This window comes from Nyctibius grandis, chromosome 23, assembly GCF_013368605.1.
Source record: "Nyctibius grandis isolate bNycGra1 chromosome 23, bNycGra1.pri, whole genome shotgun sequence".
In the NCBI taxonomy this organism is placed as follows: domain Eukaryota; kingdom Metazoa; phylum Chordata; class Aves; order Nyctibiiformes; family Nyctibiidae; genus Nyctibius; species Nyctibius grandis.
Window position 1 is genome coordinate 4449117 of NC_090680.1, and position 14765 is coordinate 4463881.

Below are 14765 nucleotides of genomic sequence, written 5' to 3' on the forward strand. Positions count from 1 at the left end.
GCCTTACTCTCTCCCCAGCCATAGCAAAAACGCTCACACCAAAACCACTATGAGACACACAGCTACGCTTTTCTCTCCTACAGTGAGGAGAGGAAAGGAAGCCCATAACAGTGAAGTTACAACCTCTACACTACTGTGGTATCCAAGTTTCTTCTCATCTTGTACTGGGTAATAAGGTACAAGTTATGACGATGGTATATTAGGATCCATTAAGATACTAACTCTATTGGTACACAAAGTATAAGCTGCTCCAAGATACATGTTCAGGTTTTTCATCTTCAGACCAGATTCAGAATATGCACAACACACTCCTGAAAGCTGGAAAGCTCGCCTGGACTTCTCAGCGAGCTCCTCAGTTTACTCCATCGATAACATTGAAGCCTATATATTATGTCTTAAGAAAGTAGAAGTGTAAAGAAGCAGGGGGCAGTGGGGAAGGTTGGGGAATCCTTCAGAAACTGGAGAACAATCTGAAATGTTTCCCCTCAGTTCCCAAGAAGTGAAAACAAAGGAAAGTAAAATATTTGAAATACCCATGAGAGCACGGGAACTGAACAAACACCATCATATTGTCAAGAAACTCTTTTTTTTGTTGTTGTTTAAGCTGTTAGCAACTCTTTACCCACCAAAGGAGAAAAAGCAAAACCACAACTGATTTTCATTCTAAACACCCCCAACAACAACTTTTTTCTTCTCCCCAGAAACTAAGATACAAAGATGTTTTTGCTACAAGTCCGTGAAACAAATGAGCAAACAAGTTTCATAAGACCAGAAAGTTCTCTAACTTACTCCACAAGTGAGATGGAACACCAGTCAGTTTGTCTTACAGATCCCAGCTGTTAAGAGATTTACCTTCTTCACTGTCTGAGGCACTGCTCTTCTCTGGAAGATTTTCATTCTCATTCAGGTCCAAGGACTTTTCTAAAGACCTGCTCCTGACCAGCTTAACAGGTTTTCTTTCTGGAGATGGAAGAGGGCTCTTCTTTATTTGCTTCTCACTTGGGGCCTCCTCCACCTGAAACAACCAAGAGAAAAAAAAAAAGTATCAGTAATCACAGACCATTTAAAAAAAACCCCAGAAAGCTACCTTCAAAGGAGAAAGCCATAAAAAGGAAGCCACAAGTTTTATCTGCTCAATTACTACACAGTCAAGCACTAATTTCTCCCTTGTTCCCTTACCCCAGCCAACCTCCCTTCCTCTTTATTTCAAACTTTCACTTTACCCTTGTAAGAAGGGACAGACTCACTCATCTGTGCTGTCATACCTACGGCTGCCTTAAAAGGGACAGTTTATTGCCTACCCAGGCCCCTTGCACCCACCTGCACAGTTTGGTCTCCTTCCCTGCATCAACACTAACATAAGAAAAGACTGGACATGGCACTTAGTGCCATGGTCTAGTTGACAGGGTGGTGTCAGGGCAACGGTTGGACTCGATGATCCCAGAGGGCTCTTCCAACCTGGTTGATTCTGTGATTTATAAATTCATCAACCTAACACAGATTATTTACTTTTTATTGATCAGATTAGCTTTTTCCTGCCAGTTTACCAACAACCCTGAGGGGAAGCACAATGAAATAGGCAGTGCCTCCCTTTTTCAGAAAGATTAGATCATCCCAATTATATATTTAAAGGTGTTCTTATTTTGTAGGGCTCCATTACCCTTTGACAAAAAAAAAAGTTTTAAAACACTGTCCAGAGCCATCCTGCCTATAAAATGTTACTTCTCAGGAACAAAGCAACGGACTGTCATTTGCCATCTCCAATACCTAAGCAGGACATCCCCCAAAACATCAGACACTGAATCAATGATGCAGCTCTTAACCCTAAACCACAATAACTGGTGGCTAAGCTCACCTGCCATTGCACGCTTCCAGAAGTAACGTCTAGCCAAACTGTATGCCCAAGGTTTGTATATCTCAAAATGACACCCAAAAAGCTTGGCTGCTAGCTACGAATCACAGTTTTCATTCCAAACCTCTCCTCAAAGTTCCCATTGCCTCCAGTGGAACAGCTGGGATGAATGGTAGTACAGCCCCCCCATATGCAGTAGTACATGGACCATAATAAATAAGATCAGGCCTCAACTGAGGAGTTCCAATTCATCAGCAATGCTGTCTAGATAAATACTCATCTAGCAGAATCACAACCCTGGACTTCAGTAGGGCCAACTTTGGCCTTTTCAAGCAATTGCTGGGGGAAATCCCATGGGACAGGGTACTAGAAGGTAAGGGGGCCCAAGATAGTTGGTTAGCATTCAAGGACTGCTTCTTCCGCGCTCTAGATCAGAGCATCCCAACAGGTAGGAAGTCAAGAAAGGGTACCAGGAGACCTGCATGGTTAAACAGGGAACTGCTGGGCAAACTCAAGTGGAAGAAGGGAGTGTACAGATCATGGAAGGAGGGGCTGGCCACTTGGGAGGAATATAAGTCTGTTGTCAGAGGATGTAGGGAAGCAACTAGGAAAGCTAAGGCCTCCTTGGAATTAAACCTTGCAAGAGAGGTCAAGGACAACAGAAAGGGCTTCTTCAAATACATTGCAGGTAAAGTCAACACTAGAGGCAATGTAGGCCCACTGATGAATGAGGTGGGGGCCCTGGAGACAGAGGATAAAAAGAAGGGGAGTTACTGAATGCCTTCTTTGCCTCTGTCTATACTGCTGGAGGCTGTCCTGAGGAGCCCCGGACCCCTGAGGCCCCAGAGGAAGTCAGGGTAGAGGAGGAATCTGTCTTGATTCATGAGGGCTGGGTCAGGGACCAATTAAGCAATTTGGACATCCATAAATCCATGGGCCTTGATGGGATGCACCCGCGGGTGCTGAGGGAGCTGGTGGAAGTCATTGCTAGGCCACTCTCCATCATCTTTGCTAAGTCGTGGGGAACGGGAGAGGTGCCTGAGGACTGGAGGAAAGCGAATGTCACTCCAGTCTTCAACAAGTGCAAGAAGGAGGACCCGGGGAACTATAGACCGGTCAGCCTCACCTCCATCCCTGGAAAGGTGATGGAACAACTTGTCCTTGGTGCTGTCTCTAGGCACATCAAGGATAAGAGGATCATTAGGGGCAGTCAACATGGCTTCACCAAGGGGAAGTCATGCTTAACCAACTTGATAGCCTTTTATGAGGACGTAACCCGGTGGATAGATGAGATGGATTCAGTGAGCGTGACCGAACACTGGCACAGGCTGCCCAGAGAGGTTGTGGAGTCTCCTTCTCTGGAGACATTCAAAACCCGTCTGGATGCATTCCTGTGTGATATGATCTAGGTAATCCTGCTTCAGCAGGGGGATTGGGCTAGATGATCTTTCGAGGTCCCTTCCAATCCCCGACATTCTGTGATTCTGTAATACCAGATTATTCAGCACTGACTCAAAAAAGCAAGAGCATCCGCTACTTGAATAGTCATCATGTACTTCCTGTACTTATTGGCTTTTTTCAAAATAAAGACCATCTACTTTTTTGTGCAACTGAGGGCTGTTAGTAGAAGGTGAGTGACTGGAAAACAGAGACAGACATGAATTTGACTGCAGCACAAGCAGGCAAAAATACTTCCTCAAGATCAAAAAAAAAGGATGACTGCATCAGAAAAGCAGATCAATTACCAAATGCTCCTCTTGAAAGGAGCTACCATGCCTGAAGTTATACTCAATCACACAACAGGAACTAGGACAGAACCAACGTTTCCATGTCAAAAATATTCTACCAATACAGACGGAAGACAGAAAGCAGCTAGTTGTGGTTAAAGAACCTAAAAATTGACACAGATTCAGCACAAATCCAAGGAACTCTCATAACATTTTGATGAAGATTAGGGCTCTAGTGAACAGGTGGAGCTCCCAACAGCAGCATACGAGCAGCCCCACAATGCCATGCACAGAGCAGGAAAGTCAGGCTCAAGTCAGAAGCCTAGAGCAACAGCTCCTACAAAAAAGCCTTTCATGATGTTAGGGAAAATGAAATTCATGTTGAGGCTTTTGGAATAATTGATCAACTCAAACAGAGTCTTCTTGTTTCTATTTTTTTTTTTTTCCCTAAAGAGTAACGATTTTAAGATATGTCAGCTGGAATTAAAGAGGGATGATTTCTTCCTGATGTACATTTATCTCCTAAGCTAGTCCATTACTGCTAAGGCTCTGCGTCAAGGCTTCTCAGTTTTTTTAACCTGTGAACAGCAAGCTCCAGGACTGGAAGGCCTCCCTACAAGGGGTGGAGGGAAGAAGATGGTTGAATCAGACAGGCAATAAGGTGGTTCCCAAACTGTGAACGCACATGCCATGCCTCGTGTTACTCGCAGACTTTCCTTAATCTACTATTGAAAGCTATCAACAATATTTTTTCCAAGACAGGTCAAGTACTATAGCCAACACCTCCATCATTCCAGATCTCCCTCTGAAGAGAGCTTTGGGACTTACTTTGCCTACCAGAGCAGGAAAGAAGGGGTTAAGTCTGTTTCTCTCCCATCTTTGGAAGGTGATTAAATGCTTTTCATGTCATCAGTGCCATGGCTTTTGATAAATACATTCTAAGCACTACTGCCTCCTCCTATTGCCCCTGTGCTTCTACAACATAGGCTGCAATCCTGGGGTTGTGAAGAGCACGTCAATGTTCTTGAGAAGTGCCAAGTGACACATATAGCTGAACACAATCACGTATTTTAGTTACACTGAAACAGTAAGCTGAACAGTTCAGTTACACATTTATCAAGACTGCACTTTTACGCCATAATTAAAGGACTTTTTAAAAAGCAGTTTATTCAAGGGAGAATCCTAGCGTTTTTCCTTGAGTACAGACCAAATCCCCAGGCACTACTGCTTACCAACATGCCCAATTAGATTTAGCACCTGCAAGAGACATCTCTGGGTGTGGCATCCAATAGGTAAACAAAACACTTCTTTTCCAGGCATAGCAATTATTTTTAAATGGCTTGTTCTTGTGCAAATAAGACTTACAAGTCCAAGCCAAGGCTAACTGGGTAGATTTTTAGTTATGCTGAAGAGCTCAAATTCCAGCAGCATTCACAGGCCTCCCTTACAGCTCTCCAAAAATCTTGGTTTATACTGGTAGGATTTCCGTAAGGGATACCCATCATCTGATCAGGTAAGCTTTTAACATCTGACAAATACCAGTATCATTTGCTGGGTATGAGTCTCTAGCCATTAACTTGTATTTCAGCAAAACAATTTAAAGCCTGCTTAACCTCCAGATCAGTTTTAGCAAGTGACAAAAGCCAGAAGATTTATACGGTGGTAAAGAGTATTACAAGCATCTACTTTCTTCCCTCCTCAAATTTTCTAAAGCAGAAACAGCAATTAGATACCCAACCCTAGTGAAGTTTACAAGAAATGCGTTAGTGCTTTATTTGCTCTTCCAAGATCTTTCCCCCTTGGGGTATCTATTAACCAAGAGAAAATGTCCGTAACCTTTTAGGACTACAACTACACACAGGAGTCCCAGCCACTGTGCGAGGCACTGTGTACACCTCAGATACTGCTACTAATGCATCTGCCCTCCCAACCAGCCAAATACATCCACAAATTCATACATCACGAGTGAAGCACCCACGCTTGTTACAGAATCACAGAATCAACCAGGCTGGAAGAGACCTCTGGGATCATCAAGTCCAACCGTTGCCCTGACACCACCCTGTCAACTAGACCATGGCACTAAGTGCCATGTCCAGTCTTTTCTTAAACACATCCAGAGATGGTGACTCCACCACCTCCCTGGGCAGCCCATTCCAATGTCTAATAACCCTTTCTGAAAAGAAATTCTTCCTAATGTCCAACCTGAACCTCCCCTGGCGAAACTTGAGGCTGTGTCCTCTTGTCCTATCGCTAGTTGCCCGGGAGAAGAGGCCGACTCCCACTTTACTACAACCTCCCTTCAGGTAGTTGTAGACTGCACTAAGGTCACCTCTGAGCCTCCTCTTCTCCAGGCTAAACACCCCCAGCTCCCTCAGCCGTTCCTCGTAGGTCAGACCCTCCAGACCCTTCACCAGCTTGGTCGCCCTCCTCTGGACTCGCTCCAACACCTCAACATCTTTCTTGAAGTGCGGGGCCCAGAATTGGACACAGGATTCAAGTTGTATGTTCAGTTGTATTAACCCAAGGTATGAAGGGGAAATCCATCTTTATTATATCAAGGGTGGGCTTTTTTTTTCCCTTCCTTCTGAAACATTTCCACAAACTTAAATAAAAGGTTTCATATATTCACAACAGCAGATTAACTGACCTTTGAAGGCAAGGATAACACAGCCTAACTGCCCTGTAATGAACCTCATGTATAGGAGAGACAGAAGTATAAGAGGAGATATCTTTTAAACAACAAATAGCACAAGCAAGAAAGCATTGGAAGTGAACCAAGGTATTGCTTTCAAAGCACTGGCATAAAAACCACCAAAAAACAGAGTTAATTTTGTTTAAAAAACAAACAGAAAAAAGACCAGCGCAAACACACCAGCATTCTAGTCAGGTCATGCATGAATTAGTGATAGGACATTGCTGAAACTCACACTAACAATATTCTCTTATACAGAAGTTTGTTAATTTCCAAATTCAAGAAATATTTTTGAAACCTGAAGATATTAGTACTAAATTTCTGACGTGAAAACCTCCTAGACTATTATGAATCCTCACAGGCTTCTTTAGAAGTTACAATCCCCATGCATCCTACACTTACAGCTATACAAGTTAAGCATATATGCTCATCAGTTACAAACAGCAAGAAAGGCTGTGTCAGCACTTACTCCAGGCAACACGTGTCTGTTGAGCGACTCTCCTTCTGTCTGAGGCGTGGGTTCCCGAACTAAACCAATCATTTTAGGTAGTTTTTCGTCCCTTTCTCCAGAATCATCACAAATGCTGGATCTGTCCAAAGCAAAAAGGAAGACATCTTTGGAGATATAAGTGCTGAAAAACCTGAGAAAGTTTCTCACGTGGGATTTTTGCATTCAAACCATGGCTGTTCAGCTAATATTAAAAACTACCAACTCATTCTTCCCACATCCAGCTCATTAACCTCTCAAGTCATTTTCTTCACCCCAGCCACCTTTCAGAAGATTCAGCTTCTGACCACAAGGTTAGTAAAACCAAGCACTGGTGAATCAGAGAAAGTGAGTGGTGTGGAAAAAGGAGGAAACAGGTAGATTAGAACAAATTTGGGAAGAAAATGTTTTAAGCAAGCTTGAGACAATAATTTTTTTCCTGCATCCTTTATTCCAGAGTTGCAAAGCAGTACATTTTTTAAAGGAAAAAAACCCAGGAAATATTTAATGGGACATCTTTTGAAGCTTGCAGGGAACTTAAGATGTCTTTTTTTTTCTAACAAACATACTCAGATAACACAGCATTGAAAAGAGACATAAATCACATTGTTCAGTTTTGCAGAGCCATACTTATTGATATACAGATATAAAAATTAAAGCCCCATTATTAGATTGACACTGGCAGTTCATAAGTTAGTTCACATTTGTTCCAAGAAATCAAGGCAACTATTTACAGAAAAAAAAAAATCCACATACAGTTGATTATTCCAGCTTCCTAATTCAAGGTGAGCACAAGACAAAAATAAGGTAAGACCTCAGCCATCAGAACAAAGCAAAGCAAGTGTTTCAGTCTCCACAGAGGAGAGGAAAAGTGTCTGAACATCATATATAGCTCCATTCCCTTCAGCCCTCCCATGCTATTGAAGGGCACACAGATCCTGACTAGATACCACCATAACAAAAGGGTGCTATTTAAGCTATCCTGTTGATATCTGCAAGCAGACCCAGGGAGAACAAGGTCTTCCCATCTCCCTCCTCCAAGGGGCCTCAGCTGTGCTCCTACTATTTCAGACAGCGAACACAATTAAGTTTTTATGCATGCTCAGTTTATGCAGGTCAGTTCTTTGCATTCTGTTACTATAGGCTTAACCCTTCTGGTAAGGCTACAGCAGCACTTTGGAAAAAGAATTTCTAAGAAAGAGGACACTGCTTCTCCCCGAGAGAACAAGCTTTATAGCCTCTCCTTACCGAGACTGCCCGTTGTCCTCAGATGATGAGTGGAAGCTTTCCATCTCCTCGCTGTTCAGGCCCAGCTCGGAGCCATAGCTCTGGTGCACCAGCTGCCAGAATTCCTGCTTGCTCAGCCTCTGAAAGAAAGCAAGCTAGTCAAGAGCTATGGTATGGGACAGTAAGGCACAGGAGTTGAGCAGTAAGAAGTCTGAATTACGCCACAGCCCTTAACTTCAATTCTGACAAGGGCTGAAAGCATTGAGGTATCACATTTCAAGATTGGATTTCAGCATTTTGGGGAACTGTACTCCCATCTACTCCACGTTCCCAACCCATCACTCTTCAACCAATAACACCAGACATGAGGAAAAAACTGTTATTTCAAGAAAACACACACTTGTAGCCACTGCTTACTTCTTCACGCGTCACCAATGTTTTTACAGATATCTTCAGGGTAGCTCCCTCTTGAATTTCACTCGATATGGCACAAGACCAGTAACTAGCAGACAGCCACGGACTCCCTCTTTGATCTTGGACAAGCTGCTTAATAGATCCATGCCTGTTTCCTCAGGATGCTCAGAGCACTTTACAAACGGTGAGAGGCCGGCGTTTCAGTCACTAGACAGTGGTGTCTAGGTCCACTTCGCCAAGGTGGGACAGGACATCCTCGCTTTGGAACACCACCAGAACCCTCTATACATCAAATAGTTGCTTTTGCTCGGTAACAGTGTTACCTTGACTCACCACTAGCTACTCTTCTCTTTCACTATAATCTCTCTGCCCCGCTCCATTAACTCACAGCTACTGGGATAGATTTAAATTCTCTCAGATCATCAGGAAAGTCAGGAAGTGAAAGCAGTATGACAAACTCCTATCGGCAATGTAAGCAACTAGTTTCAAAGTCCACTTCAGCTGTAAAGGGGGAGAAAACAACAAAAAAAAGAGGAATGAAGGTTCTGGGATTTAGCAGAGCTCAGAGGCAATACCAGCGATTTTAACAAGAGACACACACTGGAAAATGTGCCTCGGCCACAATCCATATTGATCAAGGGAACAGAACTGCGCTAACGAGGCAGTAACACAAGCACTGCTCACTATTTGCATGAAATGATCGCGTTAAACACCCATGCATTATTGAACGGGCTTTTAGATGATCCTCCCCACCTCCTCCGCGTTACACTGCCCGCAATTCTGAACGGACGCACAGCGCTGACCCACGGGCAGGACTGTCAGTGCCGCCCGCCTACGCCCCCGGCGCCCTCCCGCCGCTCCCCGCCCGCAGGCCGCCTCTCGCCCCGCACCGCCACAAACCTGCCGCTTCTCCCCGCCGCCCACCGCCGCTCCCGGGCCACCCCCGGCCTCGCCGGCCGCCGCCGCGCTCCCACTTCCTGCTGGGCGGCAGGGCCCGGCCGGGGCCGCCCCCCCGCCCGCCCGCGGCGGCTCCCGGCAGCGGGGCCGGGGCAGCGCCTTGCCCGGCAGCCGCCGCGCTCCGCCCGGCCCGGAGGTGGGCAGCGGGGCACTCGCGGGCATCGCCACAGCGCCCGCCGCCAGGACACCCACGGGCGTCCCGCTGCCCCCCCGCCATCGAGGCGGGACCCCCGCACTACATCGCAGCCGCTGCCCCCCAACGGGGGGAAAGCGTGCGGGGGCCAGGGCAAACCCGGCCCGGCCCGGGACTCTCCAGGAGGGGTTTTTCCCTCGGGTATGTTTCCAACACAAGGAGGTTTCAGGCTTTGCAGAAAGCGGCTGGCACAGCATCCTATTGGTAGAGATCAGTTTCAAGGTATTTAATCCTACCGAGGACAAAGTAAACACGAAAACACAAAACACATCTAAAGCAAGGGTCCTAACAGCTCACGCCAGCCTCCCTCTGCCACGGGGGTTTGTTCTACAAAGCAGTGTAGTGCTACAAACACACGCAGCAACACACAGCTGCCGTGCTTTCCCCAGGCATGAGCAGTAAACTCATAACCACAAACAACTACCTACAGCTGTTCCCATTAAACGGCTCGAAACAAGAGTCAGCATTACATGGTTTCAAAATAAGATACACCTTTCAACTAGAAATTAAAGGACAGAAACAAAGCCACTCTCACTTCTGTTGCCCAATATTGCCAGTGCCTTTATTTCCATAATTTATTTCCATTGATTCATAAGAAAATAACTGGAAATAGCTAATGTTGCTAATTAAATTCACTAGCACGTTCTGCTCCAGGTCTGTGGGCAGATCAGGCTGCCCTTGTACAGAGAGCTCAATGGCTTGAGGGAAGCAGAGAAAGTAAGCTATGCATTTTAGGAATCTATAAAGCTGTTTCCTCCTGTTCTGTGGAGTCAACGTTACCAACTTCAGCTTCTAAAACAGGATTCTTGCACTCTGCTCAATTATTCCTAGCTCAGCTAGATATAATAAGTTGTTAATGGTCACAGCCCAAGATCAAACCAGACTTGCTTTATTGTATCAGAAAGGATTAGTTCTGAAGGCAAAGGGCACAAATTTTCTGGGTCAGGCTTCTGCTTCTGAGAGGATGGTTTGAGACGCTCTGAAGCTTGAAAGGCGGAATCTAAACATGAATTACTTTGCCAGCTCAAGGTGATGGTCTGTGCTGGGCTTTTCCTCGTTACTCTTTGTATACAAAAACAAAGGCTACAAGAAGCAGCTGGGATGTGTTTCTGCCTTTTCAATCAGGAGCATAAAACATCAATACTTCGTTTCATGCTAGACAAAGTGGTGGCAGAGCACAAGCAATACTACAGAATACCACCGACATAAACAAAGCCACTGATTTTTACCCCCTATGGAAAGATGCAGAAGCAAGAACAAGACACTCCACACAGGCTTACTCCGGAGAAAACCCCCCACCACACACCACGCTCCACCCAACTCTGATGTGGAATTCTGGCAAACAGCAAACTCTGCCTCTAACTGCCCAAACACGGAGGTCAGAATCAACCCAAGCCCTCTCTGATCTCCTAAAACAACTCTCCTTGCACAAAAAGGTGCAAACAAACATCTCTTTTCCACCACCTTCCCAGAGAAGCTGCTGTCCTGGTAGCAGTTTGCCACAAGCAGCTCAGCTCATCAGAAATTCTGGTCCCTTCTCACACCTCTAGGCTTACCTGATACAATGTCTCTGGAGATAGGTGCAAATCTCTACCCAGCAAAGCGTAAGAAGAACAATAGGAAAATAAATCCAACTCTGAGGAAGAGGACTTATGGGAGCTGAGACCGATTAAGTTAAGATCTTGTTCCATTAGAAATAAGGAGTGCTGTGTTTGTTTGGGATTTGAATGACCTGCCTAATTAGATTTTAATTTGTTCCTTCTCCCTTAAACTGGAAGGATATTTGACACCCATAAGCTTTAGAATAATAAAGCAGAATTGTAAATGGCAATGCTCTTACTGTCAATAGCAGCCATTAGTAAACTTATTTTACCAATCTGGAAAGCCTGTTGCAAAACAGGTATTTTGGCTGATTTTATAAACTGTTGTATTATTGAAAGCCTCGGTAGATGTGGAAGCCGCTATCTGTTTTATCAAGACTGGTGTCATGTCTCTTCCAGACCTACATTAATGATTCCTTATTTTCCATGATGCTTCCCCTTCGACCAGGAGCATTTAAAAGACAATGGCAAAGTAAAAGTCTATGAGGCTCATTCTGAGCACATTTTGCAATAGGAATGGAAAAAAAAAAGTGGAATTTTTCTTGAAAGAAAAAAAGTCTTTACACAGACATTTAAAAAAAAAAATAGCCTAAGAAAGGACCATCTTAAGAGGAAGGTACCCACTGACTCTCATGGGACCAAAGTTGAAGGGCACCAAATGCACAGTGTAGTACTGTGAGCAAGATCTGAAGGAGAAGCTATGAGCTAGAGAATTATAACTCACCTAAGAGGACTAGAAGTCGTATCAGAACAGTGACACAAAGTTGGGGGAGAGCATCTGATGGCCGAAGTAAGCTTAGGCATCGAGTAGCATGTAACCATTTACTGTTTTTCTTACACAACACAAGTCATTTCTAATAGAAAGGGACTTTACAGAAGACTTGTTCAACTGTCAGGGACATGCGATACTTGAGAAGTACAAGGCAGAATGGCCACAAGATGGAGATCTGGGAAAGGGCATGCTGACCCTACAGAGAAGTTCTGCAGGTGGTGAAAGCTTAATGTGTATCAGGTAAATCAGACAGGTCACTCCTCAGAGGTTAGACCTCACAACACAAAATCTATGCCCAGGAAGAGCTGAAGAGGCCAGAGGCAGTAACTGAAAACCCCTTCTGCACAAACATAATTTGAAGCGAATGCAATCCCAACCTCCTGGATCCAAATCCTGCAAATTGGGGATTATTCACCATCAGGCGGCACAAACCAGCACTGTGACAGATACATTCAGTTATACTCCTGGTGACACCAGAACAACTTTATTTCATAATCTAACAGTTGGATGTCATCTCCAGGCCTAGCAGACACACTCCAGCTAATAACTAAGTTATCCACAGGCTTTAAAATACTTAGCTATCTGCAGAGGAAACACCACAACCAGCTCCTTTTGGAATTGGCTCCAGAGTGAGATTTGGATTTTTGTCACAAGCCTTACAAATTCTTATGGGGATCCCTTTGACCACTGGAGTCCAGAAACACCAGGCTTCACATACTCAGGGCATTGCATACCACGCCAGAGCCTCAGACATATGAGATACTTCAAATGTATGCTGTCCTTACCATGGGGTGGTGGGGAGAAAGCAGCAAAACCGCTTGGATGCACCAAGGGCTTTCTTTTAGCAACAGGTCAGAGGACAGCTGTCACTGTAGCAGAATCAGTGGATCCAGCTCTAGCAACTTCAGTTTCTACTTTCAACTCCTCAGTGCCCTTCTATAGCTTGATCTAGTTTGGTTAAGCAGTAAAGAATCATAAGGCAGGCTGACAGGTGACTCCAACACGTTCTAACAGAGAATCAGAAGTCACTACTACACTGCAGAAGTAGGAGCTCAACCTAACAGAAATCTTGTTTCAATAAGCAGCTCCAAATATGCATTAAAAAGCCCTACATACACCTCATGGCAATGCTCTGTTTTACAACCAAGCAGATATTCACAACAGACTTATCTTTCAGCATACTTCAGCGAGGATGCAAGAAAGCTAACAGCAAGGTTAGACAGAAAGAATAGGAGAATAATAGAAAGAATAAGAAGAGTTCCCAAGCTACTCAGATGCACCCTAAAACCTGCTGGTTTAATTCATCTCATCTTACATGCAGTCCGTGCCTTCTACTTTCATATGTATCCTTTAGTTACTGCTCTGAAGTGAAAAATTGTTCCTAATGTGACACTCATTTCAGTGTCAAAGAGTAGAAACACACGGGAAAAACTAATACTGAACAGCACAAAGCTTGTTGCCTCTGCTCCAGCCCCTTGGATAGGTTTGTATACCTGAATGCCCACACATTCACCCTCCAGCATCACACACCAACCAACCGAATAAGATAATTACCATTCCTGACAAACTTTGCCTAAAGAAAGAAAACAAAATCATTTCCAGTTGCACATTTCAGTCAAAAGATGACATAGTACATTGTGGGTTTTGCAGTGCTGCTGCTGGATTAAAGACAAGATGGTCATAATGTTACAGTTAAATAGCACTTGATATGAGGGATAAGAGACTTGCAGGAAACATTAGTTTTGCCTTAACTGGCACTTTCCTTTATTTTCGGATTTGTTTGGCAAGTGCCTCAAGTCTGCCCTAAAAATTCATCTAACAAAAAAATTTGTGTGGGGACTACATATAAGTAGTGTGACAGCTTTAAGCCTTTGGGGACCACTGTAGCGCTGAGTTCTATATGGATATTTCCGTGTTCAGTTGCAACTGTGTTGAAATATTTAAACAAGAGCCATAAATAGGAAGGAACTGGTTTACAAAAATTGCATTACTTGCAGTGATGTTCTGCAAAAGTGTCAGTACATTTTTAGAAAGAAGATTAGCTTAAGTGTCCACAAATTGCAATATAAATCAAGCTAACTAGCAGAAGTTGCCAAAATACACTTCCATATCGTACAGCCTGCCTTTGTTGCATTTATTCAAGGTCAAGGGAGTTGTAATGAGTTGGCTGGCAAAGGTTCAGCTAACTTATCTGAGAAAGCAACTTCTGGCTTCTTCCTTAAAAAGAAAAAAAAGCTTTCACTGCAAAAGCCTCTTGCCTTTGACCCCAAATTAGCCATAGAAAATGTGAAGCAAATGCCTGCCAATTAAGTAACATCTGCTTGAGTTGGTAGTGAAGAGAAGCATGCAACCTATCTTCAACAACAAAATGCTCCATCAACAGCAAAGTTGTAGGTGGCAGTATGAGAAGGAGAGGATGAGAAGTTTATCTGGGATCTAAAGTACAAGGAGCTGAAGGAGAATATCAGATTAGAATTCTGTGTCAGAAAGGAAAAGCTAACTAAGGAAAGTCTCTTATCCTCCAAGGACACAGCTGCTTACATTAGAAAAAGATTATTTTATTACTTAACCACAGGTACCAACACTTACAAACTTACCTTATCCAGCAACACATTCTGCCATAAGCGGAAGATACTGAGGTAGCTTCTGTCTCTTGCACTGAACGACGTGAAAAAAAACTGCAGGAAAAACAAGGTGCAAAAAGCTCACTTGTAGGGATTTTCAAGAAACCCAGAATGCTTCCTTGTATTTTGAATATCCTAAGGTTTTCAGCAATGCTCCTCCCACATTCAGCAAACCTGGGCTCATATTCCTCACACTCCACACTTCATATCACTTTTAAT

The 14765-nt window shown here is 44.1% G+C and overlaps 1 protein-coding gene across 10 annotated transcripts in view; it reads right to left on the reverse strand.

Moving 5' to 3' along the window:
- The window catches only part of GRAMD1C (GRAM domain containing 1C), a 56369-nt gene that overhangs the window by 17047 nt on the left and 24557 nt on the right, over positions 1–14765 (reverse strand). For 9 of the 10 annotated variants that reach the window (XR_011049685.1, XM_068417506.1, XM_068417501.1 and 6 more), the window contains 4 exons: positions 14520–14600; positions 8007–8125; positions 6741–6861; positions 853–1015 (listed from right to left, as the gene is read on the reverse strand). Coding sequence is in view for 9 of the 10 variants with exons in the window: in XM_068417506.1 (XP_068273607.1) it covers positions 853–1015; positions 6741–6861; positions 8007–8125; positions 14520–14600 (484 nt within the window). In the remaining variant the exon portion in view is untranslated. The remainder of the gene's footprint in view (positions 1–852; positions 1016–6740; positions 6862–8006; positions 8126–14519; positions 14601–14765) is intronic. The other variant, XM_068417508.1, reaches the window with a different exon arrangement.